The sequence below is a fragment of the Berghia stephanieae genome, chromosome 2, assembly GCF_034508935.2.
Source record: "Berghia stephanieae isolate SIO BIC M18660-M18661 chromosome 2, UCSD_Bste_1.3, whole genome shotgun sequence".
Classification (NCBI taxonomy): domain Eukaryota; kingdom Metazoa; phylum Mollusca; class Gastropoda; order Nudibranchia; family Aeolidiidae; genus Berghia; species Berghia stephanieae.
This window is the reverse complement of record NC_088361.1, coordinates 58,118,103-58,131,377: the sequence shown is the minus strand read 5'-3', so window position 1 is coordinate 58,131,377 and position 13,275 is coordinate 58,118,103. Positions and strand designations below refer to the sequence as shown.

Below are 13,275 nucleotides of genomic sequence, written 5' to 3'. Positions count from 1 at the left end.
GTAACAGAATGCTACAACGATAAGAGGACAGAATCCTTTATTGCCTAGTTTTTGTGGAAAATTTGCCACAAGATACTTTTTGACGACAGACCCCCAAATTAGGACACGAAACGGGTACCAGCACAGATAATGTTGTTGTTTTTTTTCCACAAAAAATTATTTTTAAAAACAACTCATAATGACAATAAAGAATAATTAAAACCGTCCAATACAGGTAATTAATTTTTCTTAGAAAGGACTCAAACCGCCCCTGCAATGCGAACTTGACAAGGCGAACTCTCCTTTGATTAAAATTTGAAATGTACATAAAAACAGTGACATTCACTCAAAACTTCTTAGCGAGTGCCTATAATGAGCTGGATGGTTTTAATATCTAGTTTTATTGTTGTTTGTTTATCCTCACGTTAATTTAGAAATAAATGATAAATGAAACGATCAAATATGAAGTCAGACATAGCTATGCGATCAAGATGTCAATCAGAAGGACGGATATTTCCCAGGCGGAAAGTCGCTTCCAAATCTCATCTTTTGAACGGAGGCATCGGTGATTTTGAAATGGAGTTGTCACTGGCCATTCAAGAAAGCTTAAAATATGCACAACAGACTGTGAATGATTCAAACGATAAGATATTAAACAGTGTTTCTGAAGATATTTCTACTCGGTCAACGGTGGATATAAAAAATTCTGAAATTTTAAAAGAAAGTGAACCAAATTCCACCGCCACAGATGCCTCGGCCTTGGAGTCCGAGTTGGTTTTGGAAAGCGAAGTGGGTCGAATGAAAGATTTGCTTCTTGCACAAGCTGAATTGATTCAGTGTCAACAAGAGGAAATTACACAAAAAGACAAAGAATTAAAAATTCTCAGGGTTGAAAATGATAATGTAAGTACATTTTTTTTACATTACCACCATATATATAAAAAGTAAATAAAAGCAAATAGAAGGAAGTTTTAGAATCTAAATTTAGAAACAAGTTTGAAGTCACGTGGTTAATATCATGTGTTTGTGGTCGTCTGCCAGCCATAGTCATTGTCCTCGTCCACAATGAATTCTCTACGCGTCATTATTCTTTGACTAACGGCTGATCTATAATATGCGATAGTAGCTTGTTTTGGTTTAAAAAGGACATTACCTGAGCAATGTAATATTTTTTTGTACTGATTGAATAACTCTACTCTGATTAAACCATTCGATTTAAAATTAGAAACAAGGCAGTTTCCTCTTCATGCAGGACTGCTCTCTTTGCTTTTGGCATTGTCTTTGACGAGGACTATGACTATTGTAAGCCAGTACAGATATGTGTGATCAGATATGTTTCTAATTCTTGGATGGACTCAGATGGATTTGGACACTTTTAGGCTTTTAAAATCACCATGGCAGCTTTAATTTTATTATGCACATAACAGCTTCAGCACTTGATCTTTACTGACTGTTTACTGTTACTCCGCTTAGATTGCCGGTTATTTGTTATGATTCTTATTTATAATTATAATGTAGGCCTATACAGATCAGATATGTTCAGTAGATAGGGTTTTTTCAGATTTGTATTCGTTGGTGCATTTTGCCTTAAAATGCCTTGCTATTTGATTTATATAGTTATTAGGCACCAAATTATCTGTGCATCAGATCAGAGAGGGCGACGTGCATATATTTGCAGGTCTCATAGCCAAGCACAATTGTGGGCTTGCTTTAACATTGTTATAATAATGGACTATTTTTTGTTGGGTTGAGATTACAACAATAGACCCATGATGATTTGGGTTATCAGACCTGCAAATGAGTGCATGTCAGTCTAGGGAGATGACTGAGACACATCCATTTAAATCAAATAGCTAGACGTGGACCTCCTGACCCCCAAAAACATCACAGATACTACAATATCTTCATTTCTTTATGTTGTTCAGATGTCGCAGTAAATTAGTCAAGATGTAGGTGTTATGATAGGAATGATTGTTTATTACTGGTTGCACTAAAGCACTGTATTGTATTAAAATGAATAAATGTAAAAAAAAACTGCTATGGCTAAACACAAAATTAATGTCCAATGATAGAACATTAGATAATATGAGAAATAAAAGTAACAGACAGAAGTCATGAATCGAAAATCTTCCTTGCTTCGTTTCATTATAACGCACCACTTTTGAAATCAATGTATTTCATGTAATATAAGATTGGTCATAATCTTATTCTGTTTTTATCTAATGAAAGTTTGTTTTATCCTGAACAAAATGTTGTGTGACATGCTAGCAATTGATCATATCAACATACATGTGAAAAAGATCAAAATAAAAATGTACTCAGAATGCTTACACATTACACACAATTGCAGAATTTACAATATTTGATTTCGAGTGTGTCTACCTCTGGCATTAATTCATTGATTGAGTGTAATGTTGGATTTGTTCTTGGGTGATAATTTTCCACTCCTCTGTCATTGTTGTCTGCGTAAGTGTTGCAGTTCTGGGTGTTTCTTTCCCTGACTTTGCAACCAATTACATCCCATATGTTGATTGATAGGAAAAAATTTGGGCAATCTCGCAATCTACAGTAGAGGTTAAAATATCTGCTCATTTCAAGAAGTCCTGACAAATAACTGGCTGTACAAAACGAAGATGTCTATGCTGCTGGATCAATACATACCCGACATTATATGGCTTTCTGCATCTTAACCCGTGCCTGACTGATACATCGTCTTATTAGCTGAATGTCAAACATTTTCATCAAGCTATAGCTTGTTGGATTCAGGGAAAGATTTAGTTTTCTTGGTATACCTTTTTTTTTTTGTTGGTCACTGATATCACTAATAATAATTTATAGCGGTTGCAAAAGTGGAGCGTTTATTTTGCATTTCGGTGTACACAATTATTGTTTTGCTTGACGTTTTAAAAAAATATCAGGTGGTCATTTTAAAAATGTGTCACTTTTTGTCCACTTGCATCTCTGAGACTCTTAATTAGATTTATTTCAAATTCAAAATACAAATAAAACAAATCCTTGTACATCTGCTGTCAATATATTATGAATATGAATTGAGAAACAAAAAAAAAATACAGTGATTTTTCAAAACTGTGTTCAGAAATAGAATATCAGAAAAATGACGCAATATTGCAGAGAGTAAAATGGTGACGATCTTTACATTTTTTGCCATTTTTAGCAAATTTTAATTTTGTCACCATAACCATTATTTTCATTATAATTCTACTCATCATCTATATAGCACACTCACATGCCTATTTTGGTCCAACAATTACAAAGACAAAGTTCGCACTTTAAGTGAACAATAGCACCACCGTCCTCTTTAATGGCCCAACATAGTATCTTTTTCCAATTTGAAATGCACATTCGAATTTCTTTAATGGTTATCTCCTTCCAGTATAAAATAATTCTTTCTCTCAAGGTTTCTTCTGTGAATGCAGATCGTTGCTCACCATAAACCTTTTTGGTCAAAGAATTCCAAATTATGTAATCCGTGGATTCAGGTCAGGTGATAATCTTATTTTTTTAAAACCCTGCAACAAAATAAAGAAATGAATATATTGTTGACTCCATGATTGGAAAAACGTTTTTGAGTGATTGGAATGTCAAAGTCATATGGTCTCTTCATCTAAAAAAGGCCATATAAACTATGAAAATCTTCCTGGCAAATTGGCCGATTTTGACAAATTAGGCCACGATTCTGGTCTCCCTAGCCTCCACCAAAATTTATTGTGAGATTGACAGTTAGGGATAATGAATAATATCAGTCATTGCTAAGCTTCATGAACCAAATTACGAGAGTGAGTCAAAAAGTATGGTACTCTGCTTATTACTTTAAAACAAATTGAATCAATACCATGCATCAATACCTCAAATTAAAGCTTGGCATTAGCTGAGTAGAATACTACTTGTCTCCCGATAGCCACAGTCCATCTTTTGTAATACCATGTATTCCGTAATCGTAGAACTGAGTTGACTGAACTTTTAGTTAGCCAATTTTTTACTACTATTACTATCTTGGCTTCTTCATCATCTTCAAAGCGATGTCCCATGATTGCCTCCTTCATTGGACCAAACAGATGGTGTCAAGTCTAGTGAATACAGGGGTGAGACAGCGTTGTCCATCGATTACCTCCCTTTTCCTGCCACTTGTGTGTGGAAGGACATTTTCATGAAGAAACAGTACTCGTTTCATCTCTAAAACTCGACAAATTCTTGCTTTCAGTCGCTTCAATGCCTATTTGTACCTGCTATCTCATCAAGAGAAGTTCTTCTATCAAATCTGATCAATGCTTCTGTCTTTATTTGATTCACTGAGTTGACACTGCTTGGACGGCGATCAGTTGTCAGATAAAGACATGGTTGAGGGGGTTTCAGGATAGGTGTTGGATTGCATCTCATTTTCTTTTAAATGGCGAGATAAAAGTTCAATCCACCTAAAAACACCGCCTCTATAAAGTATCTGAGTTTTATAAACTTTCCCAAGTTGTTTAAAAATGATACTCTAGGTTTCTTCTTCGAATACAAGAAATTGATAGCTTCTTGTCACTGAAGGGCATTCATGGGGGCAGCTATTTTAAACTGTCATAACTTTGTCAAAATTTGACAGAATTAACATTTTCAACTTTTAGTTTAAAGAATGCGTAAGTTCAATTAAGCCAAATTTGACGTCACATGAAAAAGAAATGAACTCAGTAGGACATTTGTCCCATTACTTTTTGACTCACCCTCATAGTATTTCAGCACATGACAGTTTTTGGTATTTCGGAATTTTAGTGTAAGAATTCATGGCACCTCTTATTCGAATGCTCAGTTAACATCTGTACTTCCAATTAATTTCACTGTTATTCTAAAAATAGATTTTTATTTTTAAAAGATTGAAAAATAAAGGTACTTCAGAGTATGATATAATGCTTGACTACAGGAGGAGGTCAATGTGTGCCAAAAGGGCAATTACTCAATAACTATAACCGGTGTTCACCTGCTGTAGTGAAGTAAGAGAAAGTAAAGAAGATAATGGACATAGGATCTATAATTGGCTTTGGCCAATACATTTATTCTGAGGTGAATATTGACAAAATTTTATCTTTATTTTGATTTACCTTTTTCTTTTAGCGTAGTTATATTTTTGTTCAAAATGTTACAGCTGATTTTAATAACATAGACTCTCTCTCTCTCTCTCTCTCTCTCTCTCTCTCTCTCTCTCTCTCTCTCTCTCTCTCTCTCTCTCTCTCTCTCTCTCTCTCTCTCTCTCTCTCTCTCTCTCTCTCTCTCTCACACACACACACACACACACACACACACTCTCTCTCTCTCTCTCTATCTTGATAAGGAGTATTCTTTTTTTTTTAACACAATGATTTTAATTGAATTTATTGATATTTTAAAACAATGACATTTTTAAAATTATCCAAATCCTTTACAATTGCGTTCATTTGGCTTAGATTGATTAACCTGATGCATTTAAAATGAATTTAACCTTTTGGAAAAAAAAAAAAAAACCTCTCCGATACTTATGTAAGAACCTGCTACTCTCATGTAAAATATGTGCAATAGTTATTCATATCAGATTATGTTGTTCAACATTCAATACCCTAGACCACATAGATTTTGCTTATACTTATAGAATTGAAAGCTTTTTATCTTTAAATAGAATTAAAGAGTTGTACTGGATGGGGTTCCTGACCTCCCATAGTGGTCAGGGAGGTACTTACTGTGTCTTCTATCCCCTTATATCTGTTTTTCAACTTGCTTTCAGTCTTTGTCTTGGAATGAGATTACTTGGTTTTGTCCTGGCCCTGGCCGGATACCCGGGAAATAGTCAAATGTATAGTTATTGTTTTGGGAGATAATATTTTTTTCCCTGTAAATTATCTCTCTGTTATGTATTATTATATTTGTTGTTTTTTATTTTTAATGTAAGCATTTGAGTGTATTCCTCTTAGCAGGGACCTGTGCTTGTGTCTGGATGTGACTTTTAGGTGATCTCAAACTAAGTACATTGATGAAATTGATGGTATGCTCTTGGAATCTACACCAATTCCTTATTTGTACCATTCCCCTTTATCTTACCTTTTCTTGGGTGCTTTGATTGTAATTCTAGAACTTTGTACTATCCCATATTCTCCCTTTTTACTGGCGCTGATATGACCTAAATGTGTTGTAGTTGTAAGCGTCGTAAAACCCTTAAAAACAAACAAACAAACAAACAAAGAGTTGTACTTTTTCTGTTATAAATATACTATACAGGATGTCCATAAAGTTTAAGTCTTTCCCTGATTTGAAAGACTTATTATTTTAAAACCGTTATAAATATTTACACCAGGTTTTCAAGCATGTTAAGTGGATATTGTGCTATGTGCTCAAGTTTTGTGTTATATTTATATGATTGCATGAATCAAAATCACAAAAATTAGCTCAACGTTTCATCGCCCAGTTTGGCAGGCCATTACAGGACATGAAAAAAATTAAATAAAACAAAACAATAACACAGAAATGGGTATTATGAATTGAGATACAAAGTTAATGTGGGGTTTTGGCAGATACACAAAAGAGTTATTGGCCCATCTTACTTTTCTGTGATAACGATTACTGTAAATGTCTATTTAGATATGCTAGAATTTTCCGCTGCATCCCATCTTCGTGAATATCAGTATCAGCCATAGACAGTTTTTTAGTAAGAAAGACAATATGTTTCCAGACAGATGTATTGAACGAATGTGAAGAAGAAGAAGACAGATGGATTGGGAGAAATGCACTTGATTGGGTCACCTGGCATTTCTCTGAATGACTTTTACCTATGGGGCTACATCAGATACATTGCTTATTCAGCTCTGATACAGCTGTTGGAACACTTACCGTTAAATAAAAGAACTAGTATTGAATCTATCTCTCCACAAAAGCTACAAAACACATGGAAATAATTCTAAAATAGGTTGAAATTAAACCATATTGAGGTGCATTGGGTAAAAGATGATGGTAAACAAAATGTAAAGCATTTATCATAGGTCCATTTTTATAGTATATTAGCAGTAATTTTTTTCTGATAAAGATGTAAAGAGAAAGGATTTATGGACATTTTGTACATAAAAAATAAAACCATGAATAAGACAATTTAAAAATAATGAAATTAGGATCAAGCTTGGAAAGTCACCCTGTTTATCTATTGAAGTACTTTATATAAAGATCCCACCACTCTACCAAACCTGTCTCAATCTCCTTTCATCTTGAGTCATACCGTCATATCTCTCTCTCTCTCTCTGTCTCTCTCTCTCTGTCTCTCTCTCTCTCTCTCTGTCTCTCTCTCTCTGTCTGTCTCTCTCTCTCTCTCTCTCTCTCTCTCTCTCTCTCTCTCTCTCTCTCTCTCTCTCTCTCTCTCTCTCTCTCTCTCTCTACTATCCTTCCACCCATCTTGTCTATTATTGTATATTATGTAAGTTATCTGGCCACTTTATATAACTTGGACAACAAAAGGAAACGATGAAAACATAATAAAATGAAGCATCTTGCTTCCAGAACAACCTCAGCAGGTTTGTGAAATTTTATGTATTATTTTAGTTAAAAAATGGATGTATCTTATCCATCGGGACATCCTTTACATAAGTAGGCTATATGGTTCTGCTATTTTGTAGAATGAGCCATAAGTATGAGTTATCAGGAATTAGATGAGTGAATGCATACTAAAAGATTTCCAAGAAAAGCCATAGTTGGAAACCAGTTAGAAAAAAGAAAAAGGCAGACAGACCTAGATTATCATGTAATGAAACTTAATAAAGAACGGTCTTCTGTGTCAGGAATTATGTAGCCCATGATGTTTTAGTTATGTTTTAGTTAATAAATTGATCTGTGTGTTGAAAGCATAGGATGATTCCTTTTGTTTTCCTCTTAGGAGGATCAATTAAAAAATTAATATTTTTTTGTGTGGTCATTTTGGTCACTTCGACGTTTAAAAAGGTATTCCAATTATCAGTGTAAACTGTATCATTATTGGAGTTCTTTTTTTTTGTTTTGTTTTGTGCAGATTGTTTGATCATTTTAGTTTTTCAATTGCAAGATTATACACCTTTATTCTTCAGTTACAATGCCGCCTCACACGGATGGAAAGGAGATTGTCCATTTTGCGTCAGAAAGATGGTACACAAGAAATATTGTCTCCACAAACCTCAAGTGACCTAGGCCTCAAACTTGATCAAGCTAGCTCACTGTCTCTCTGTAACAACTTTAAAAGGTACTCAATAATACAATATTTTGTGTGGTAAAAACTTTCATTGATTTTGATCTAAATTTAAAATAAATTCATTAATGACAATGACCTCAATTCATTGCTTCAGTGGATGTGTGGTTTTAAATTGCTTTATTGAGTTCATACAGCACTGACTATTGAGATAAATACTTGTGAGTCATGAGCCAGCAAGAGGGAAGGCCAAGGGATATTTGATCAGGGCTGGGAATCTTTTGACCATGTCGATTCCTACCTAAATAGTGGTTCATATCCACCACCATCTTCACAATTTCTCCTTTTTCAAAATTTTCTCTGAAGTAAAAACTACCTCATCGTCATCCTTACCACCATTATTACAACATGTATCACCACATCATCATTCTTACCACCAATGCTACAACAATCACTACCACCACACTATCATATTCCTACAATCATCACTATTGCATCATCATCGGTACAATCACTTCTATAACCACCACATCATCATCTCTACCACCACTGCAACACTTACCGCTACCACTACAACCACCAACATTATCAGCACTCCTACCACCAATACTACACAAGGTTGCTGATTTTCAGTATATTTACGGAAATCAGTATATTAAAAAACCTCAGTGTATTTCCAACCGCCTCCTGTCGAACGGAAAAAACTAAGTACCTAATGTCTTTTTAATGGAGTTTGGCATTCAGACAGTCAGTGTGTTCCTGTAAAGGTTCAACAACCCTGACTACAACAGTCACCATATCATAATCATCTCTACCGCCTCTACAGCTATCACGAAGGGTTAATGCTGAAGCTTGCAAAAATCATAAGGTGCAAAAAGACCTTGAAGCTCATTATCTTCACAGCCACCAACACATCATCATCCCAACAAACATCATTACTACAACCAACACATCATCATCCCTACTACCACTACCCAGAGATGCCAAAACTCCAAATGCACTGGGGGGAGGGGGGTTGAATCCAGTTTGGTTACGGCCAACTCCCACAAATTCCGGTGAGGTCATATTGTTCCAAGGATAACTTACCTCCCCCCCCCCCCCCAGTCTCCAATTGGGTACATTTCGAAGGTGGTGCCCGGAAGATAGAGAAACGCAACAGTCTTCTGAGGAAGCTGGTGGGATCCACTTGGGGTGCTGATCAGGCACTTCTGAGGACTGCTGCCCTGGCACTATGCTATTCCACAACCAAAACCAATTCATCGTCATTACCACCTCCCCTACAAGACCACCACCATTACATCATCATCATCATCACTAACACCACTTCTAAAACAACCACCAATACCAGCACATTATTATCACAACCACCACCTTATCGTCATCATTATCACATCCAACATCGCCACATCATCATCATCATCATCACGGCCACCAATTCATTGTCTCTGTCACTACCACCATTATTACCACCACCGCCAACATAGCAGCATCATTACAGCCACTACTACTACAACCACCACCACATCACTTTCCCCACCACCTCTACCACAACCACCATTGCATCATCATCATCACAACTACCACTACTAAAACCACCACCACATCGTCACTACTGCCATAACTACAACTATTACCTTAATTTCTTGAGCAATTTGATAAACTAGATATATGCAATAGTATGACATACTATGTTGAAATAACACATGCTTGTAAATATTCTTGATCACATTAATGACTTTTACATTTTCTTTGTCCAGGAAAAATCCATTTTACAAGCCAGGATTTAAAAAGAGACATAAAAGGCACAGGCTAACTACTGTTCGAAATAAACGGAAATGGCATTCTTTAGGAAATGAAAATTCTCAACTTCATACAGAACAAGGGACTGATAATGAGGAAGGAGGGGACAGTGAAAGAGAGGGTGTTGAGTCATCTGTCGAAGATGAATCTGGTTCTGATGGTGCTGGAAGTGATGAGTCAGTTGATGATGATAAGGAGGATGCTGATAAAAATAGTGACAATGATGAGTCTGAAGAGTCAAAAAGAAGAGTATACATAGACTATCCAGTTATGCAGACAGAATCATTGTATCATCTTTACTACCCAAAACATCTTAGTCCAAATCTAGATTTGAAAAAAATTCATGAAAGAGCTGTGCATCAGTTAGAAGGTAAGACTCTTATAATATGTCTTTGATATGAGGATATATCATGGAACTTATCCATAATTATTTGCTCTCTCGTGCTATACATGTTTGGAAATTGATTTAATCATTTTTTCACCTATACATGTGTACAGAAGAGAGTTAAAGATTCCATCAAATGGTAAAGCGATTTTCTTATGTTTTATTTTAAAATTTAGATATTTTGTTTTCCCCAATAAAATGTGAAATGATGGATAACATAATAGAATGTTATGAATTTTGGATAGTAAAATGATTTCAAGAATGGTAGATAAGCATATGTATCAGTAGGAATGAATATCTGCTTCTTTCCACAAGAGGTCATAACATATTTATTTTGTTACCACAAGAGACATTTTATAAATATTTAAAATGGGTTTTTCTTACTATATTCATAAAGTATTCTGATAGTCATGGAAAACACTTAAAATTTTTTTGAAAATCCATACATAACTAAGAAAAGATAGCAAATTCATTTTTCAATTTGTTTACTCTCCAATGGTTTTAAAAAATGTTCCAACTTTGATACCTTGTATCTAAACACCAAAAAATACTTATCATACGCGTGAAACACATTTTTAAAGCACAGTGACTAGATAAATTAAAGGTTAAATTAAAGGTAACAAGGTTGAACCCTATACAATAATTTTCCTAAATCTACAGTTGGTTGAAATTTTAAACAAAATTACTTGTGAAAGTGAAAGTAAATGTTTTGGCCACCAGCATGACAAAATATCATATTCTATATTATTATTCTCTAAATAAACGATGATCAAACAAAATGACACGCAATTCACATCAATGGGTAGATTTTTCCAGACATTTTCTCCAAATAGTCTTTGCAAAATAAAGAACCGAACATCAGGAAACAAGCAATTTTACATATTGACAGAAAAATAACTATAATATAATTACGAGCAAAATGCATAACAGGTTAAGTATCTTGCGAATTATTGCAGATAGAATAAAGATATATTTTGTTTCAAGAAACTGGACCTGCTGAATTAAAAAAATCATCTCAAATTTTTGTTAGAAACAATATTTCCTTTTAAAAATTCAACATGAAGTCGAATGATAAGCACGATTTTCGAACCAGCACTATGAGATAATATATCACCTTTAAGAAACTCGTATCATCCTGTCATTATATCTTTACTTCTTCCACACCCGTCTTCACTTCCATGCTGCTTTTTTTGGACTTGTCTAGGAATGATATTGCTTGGTTTTGCCTTGGCCCTCTCTGAGATCCTGATCTGAGAGGGTACAGTTTAATGTGTTATTCATTTGTTATATGTTATGCGGCTATGTGGTCTAGTGGTATGACACTCGCTTTCGGATCGGAAGGTCCTGTGTTCGAGCCTCGCGCTCGGCGCTTAGTTGAGTCCTTGGAAAAGGCTCTTTACTCACATTCTCTCACTGTACTCAGGTGTAAAACGAGTACCTGGCCGTTAACAGCGTTGTCTTTGTCCGAAAAATTGTAATATCGCCTAACAGGCGTCCTGTCCCGTCCTACATGTTAAATGTTGCTGTTGGCCAGGAACCCCTTGTAAAGCGCTTTGAGCACGTTTAGTGGATATTGCGCTATATAAAAGCTCAATTTATGGAGGATATTTTTCCACTGCAAATCGTCTTTCTGTCTGTTATTATGGATATTGATATTGATATATTCCTTGGCATTCCAATTCTTGATGGGACTGTGCCCAGCAGGTGTGACTTTTAGTAGCCTCAACCCCCTACCATCCCAAAGTCATTTAGAGCCTTATAGTGTATATACATGACTATATCCTGATATAATTTGTGTTATTTAATGGCCAGTAAAATTGTTTGCTATCCTTTCGATGAATGCCTGTCTGAAATATAGTACTTTTTGCCAAACCTTTAAGATCTATCCACCCAATTATTTTTGATTAACTCCTTTTGCTTGAAAGGCGAGTATTCTACAAACTAAAATATCTCAAATCTCACCAAAATCAAAATATTTACCTCTTTTCTTGTCTTAAATTTCCATCACTTCTAGATTTTAAAAAAGCAAAAAATAAACGTTCCCCTGTTATCCATTTTGATCCAGTCTTAGTGGTGTAAAGAATGATTATTTACCTTCTAAACATATACTGCTTCATTAGCCACTAGTAACTCTTATTGTTTTTACACATTATCTATCATGAAAACATCTGAATTTTCAAATTTACTGTTAAGAGTACCATTTTTCCAATAACAAAAGACACAATGGCAATGCTTTTCCAATTTTCTGACACATTTTGACGAATCCTTATGTCTCTTGACTATTTTTAAACTACCAGTAGGGTCTTCCTGTGCAATTATTTTTAAAACGACATCACATTTTCGCCAGTAAAAATCTGAAATAGCTATGAAAGCAATCATTATGTCATGAGTGTAACATATGTCTAAATTTGTCACTTGTATTTTTTTTTTAGCAATGAATATACATCAAGAGACAAACCAAATATGAAGTAAAACATCTGGATAAATTGATAAAATCGACACTTCGTTTAACAAAAACCAAGGCTGGAAAGTTACCCCCAAAAATATAGGTTCCTGAAAAACTAAAAAATTAGGGGTTTATTCAGTGGTGCCAACCTTACGTCAAAAATGCATATTCTTGCGCATTTTCGTTCATTACACATTTTTACACTTATACACTCTTTTAGTGTACTTCAACACTTTAATCTGTTTCTCGACCCAGAAGTTAGAGTAAAATATAGTATCTGGCTGGGTCATATCAGATTTATACTTGGATTTTGGAAGACTTTATATAATTTGTTAAGAGTAAGTTTATTCATTAATTCACATATTGATTGTTTTATTTTTAGTATGGCCTAATTGTCCATTATCAGATTTAGCGCTAATTATAATTATTTGGGGATTGTACACATTTTTTTCAAAATCTTACTCATTTTTACTCTCCAATGTACACATTTTCATG

General features: G+C 34.7%; 1 protein-coding gene across 1 annotated transcript in view; it reads left to right on the top strand.

The window, feature by feature from the left end:
• The first annotated feature begins 312 nt into the window (after positions 1–312).
• The window catches only part of LOC144965222 (male-specific lethal 1-like 1), a 32,721-nt gene continuing 19,758 nt past the window's right edge, over positions 313–13,275 (top strand). Inside the window, exons 1-3 of the mRNA XM_078900325.1 lie at positions 313–882; positions 8,052–8,203; positions 9,907–10,319. Of these exons, the coding sequence (XP_078756451.1) occupies positions 427–882; positions 8,052–8,203; positions 9,907–10,319 (1,021 nt within the window). The 5' untranslated portion in view covers positions 313–426. The remainder of the gene's footprint in view (positions 883–8,051; positions 8,204–9,906; positions 10,320–13,275) is intronic.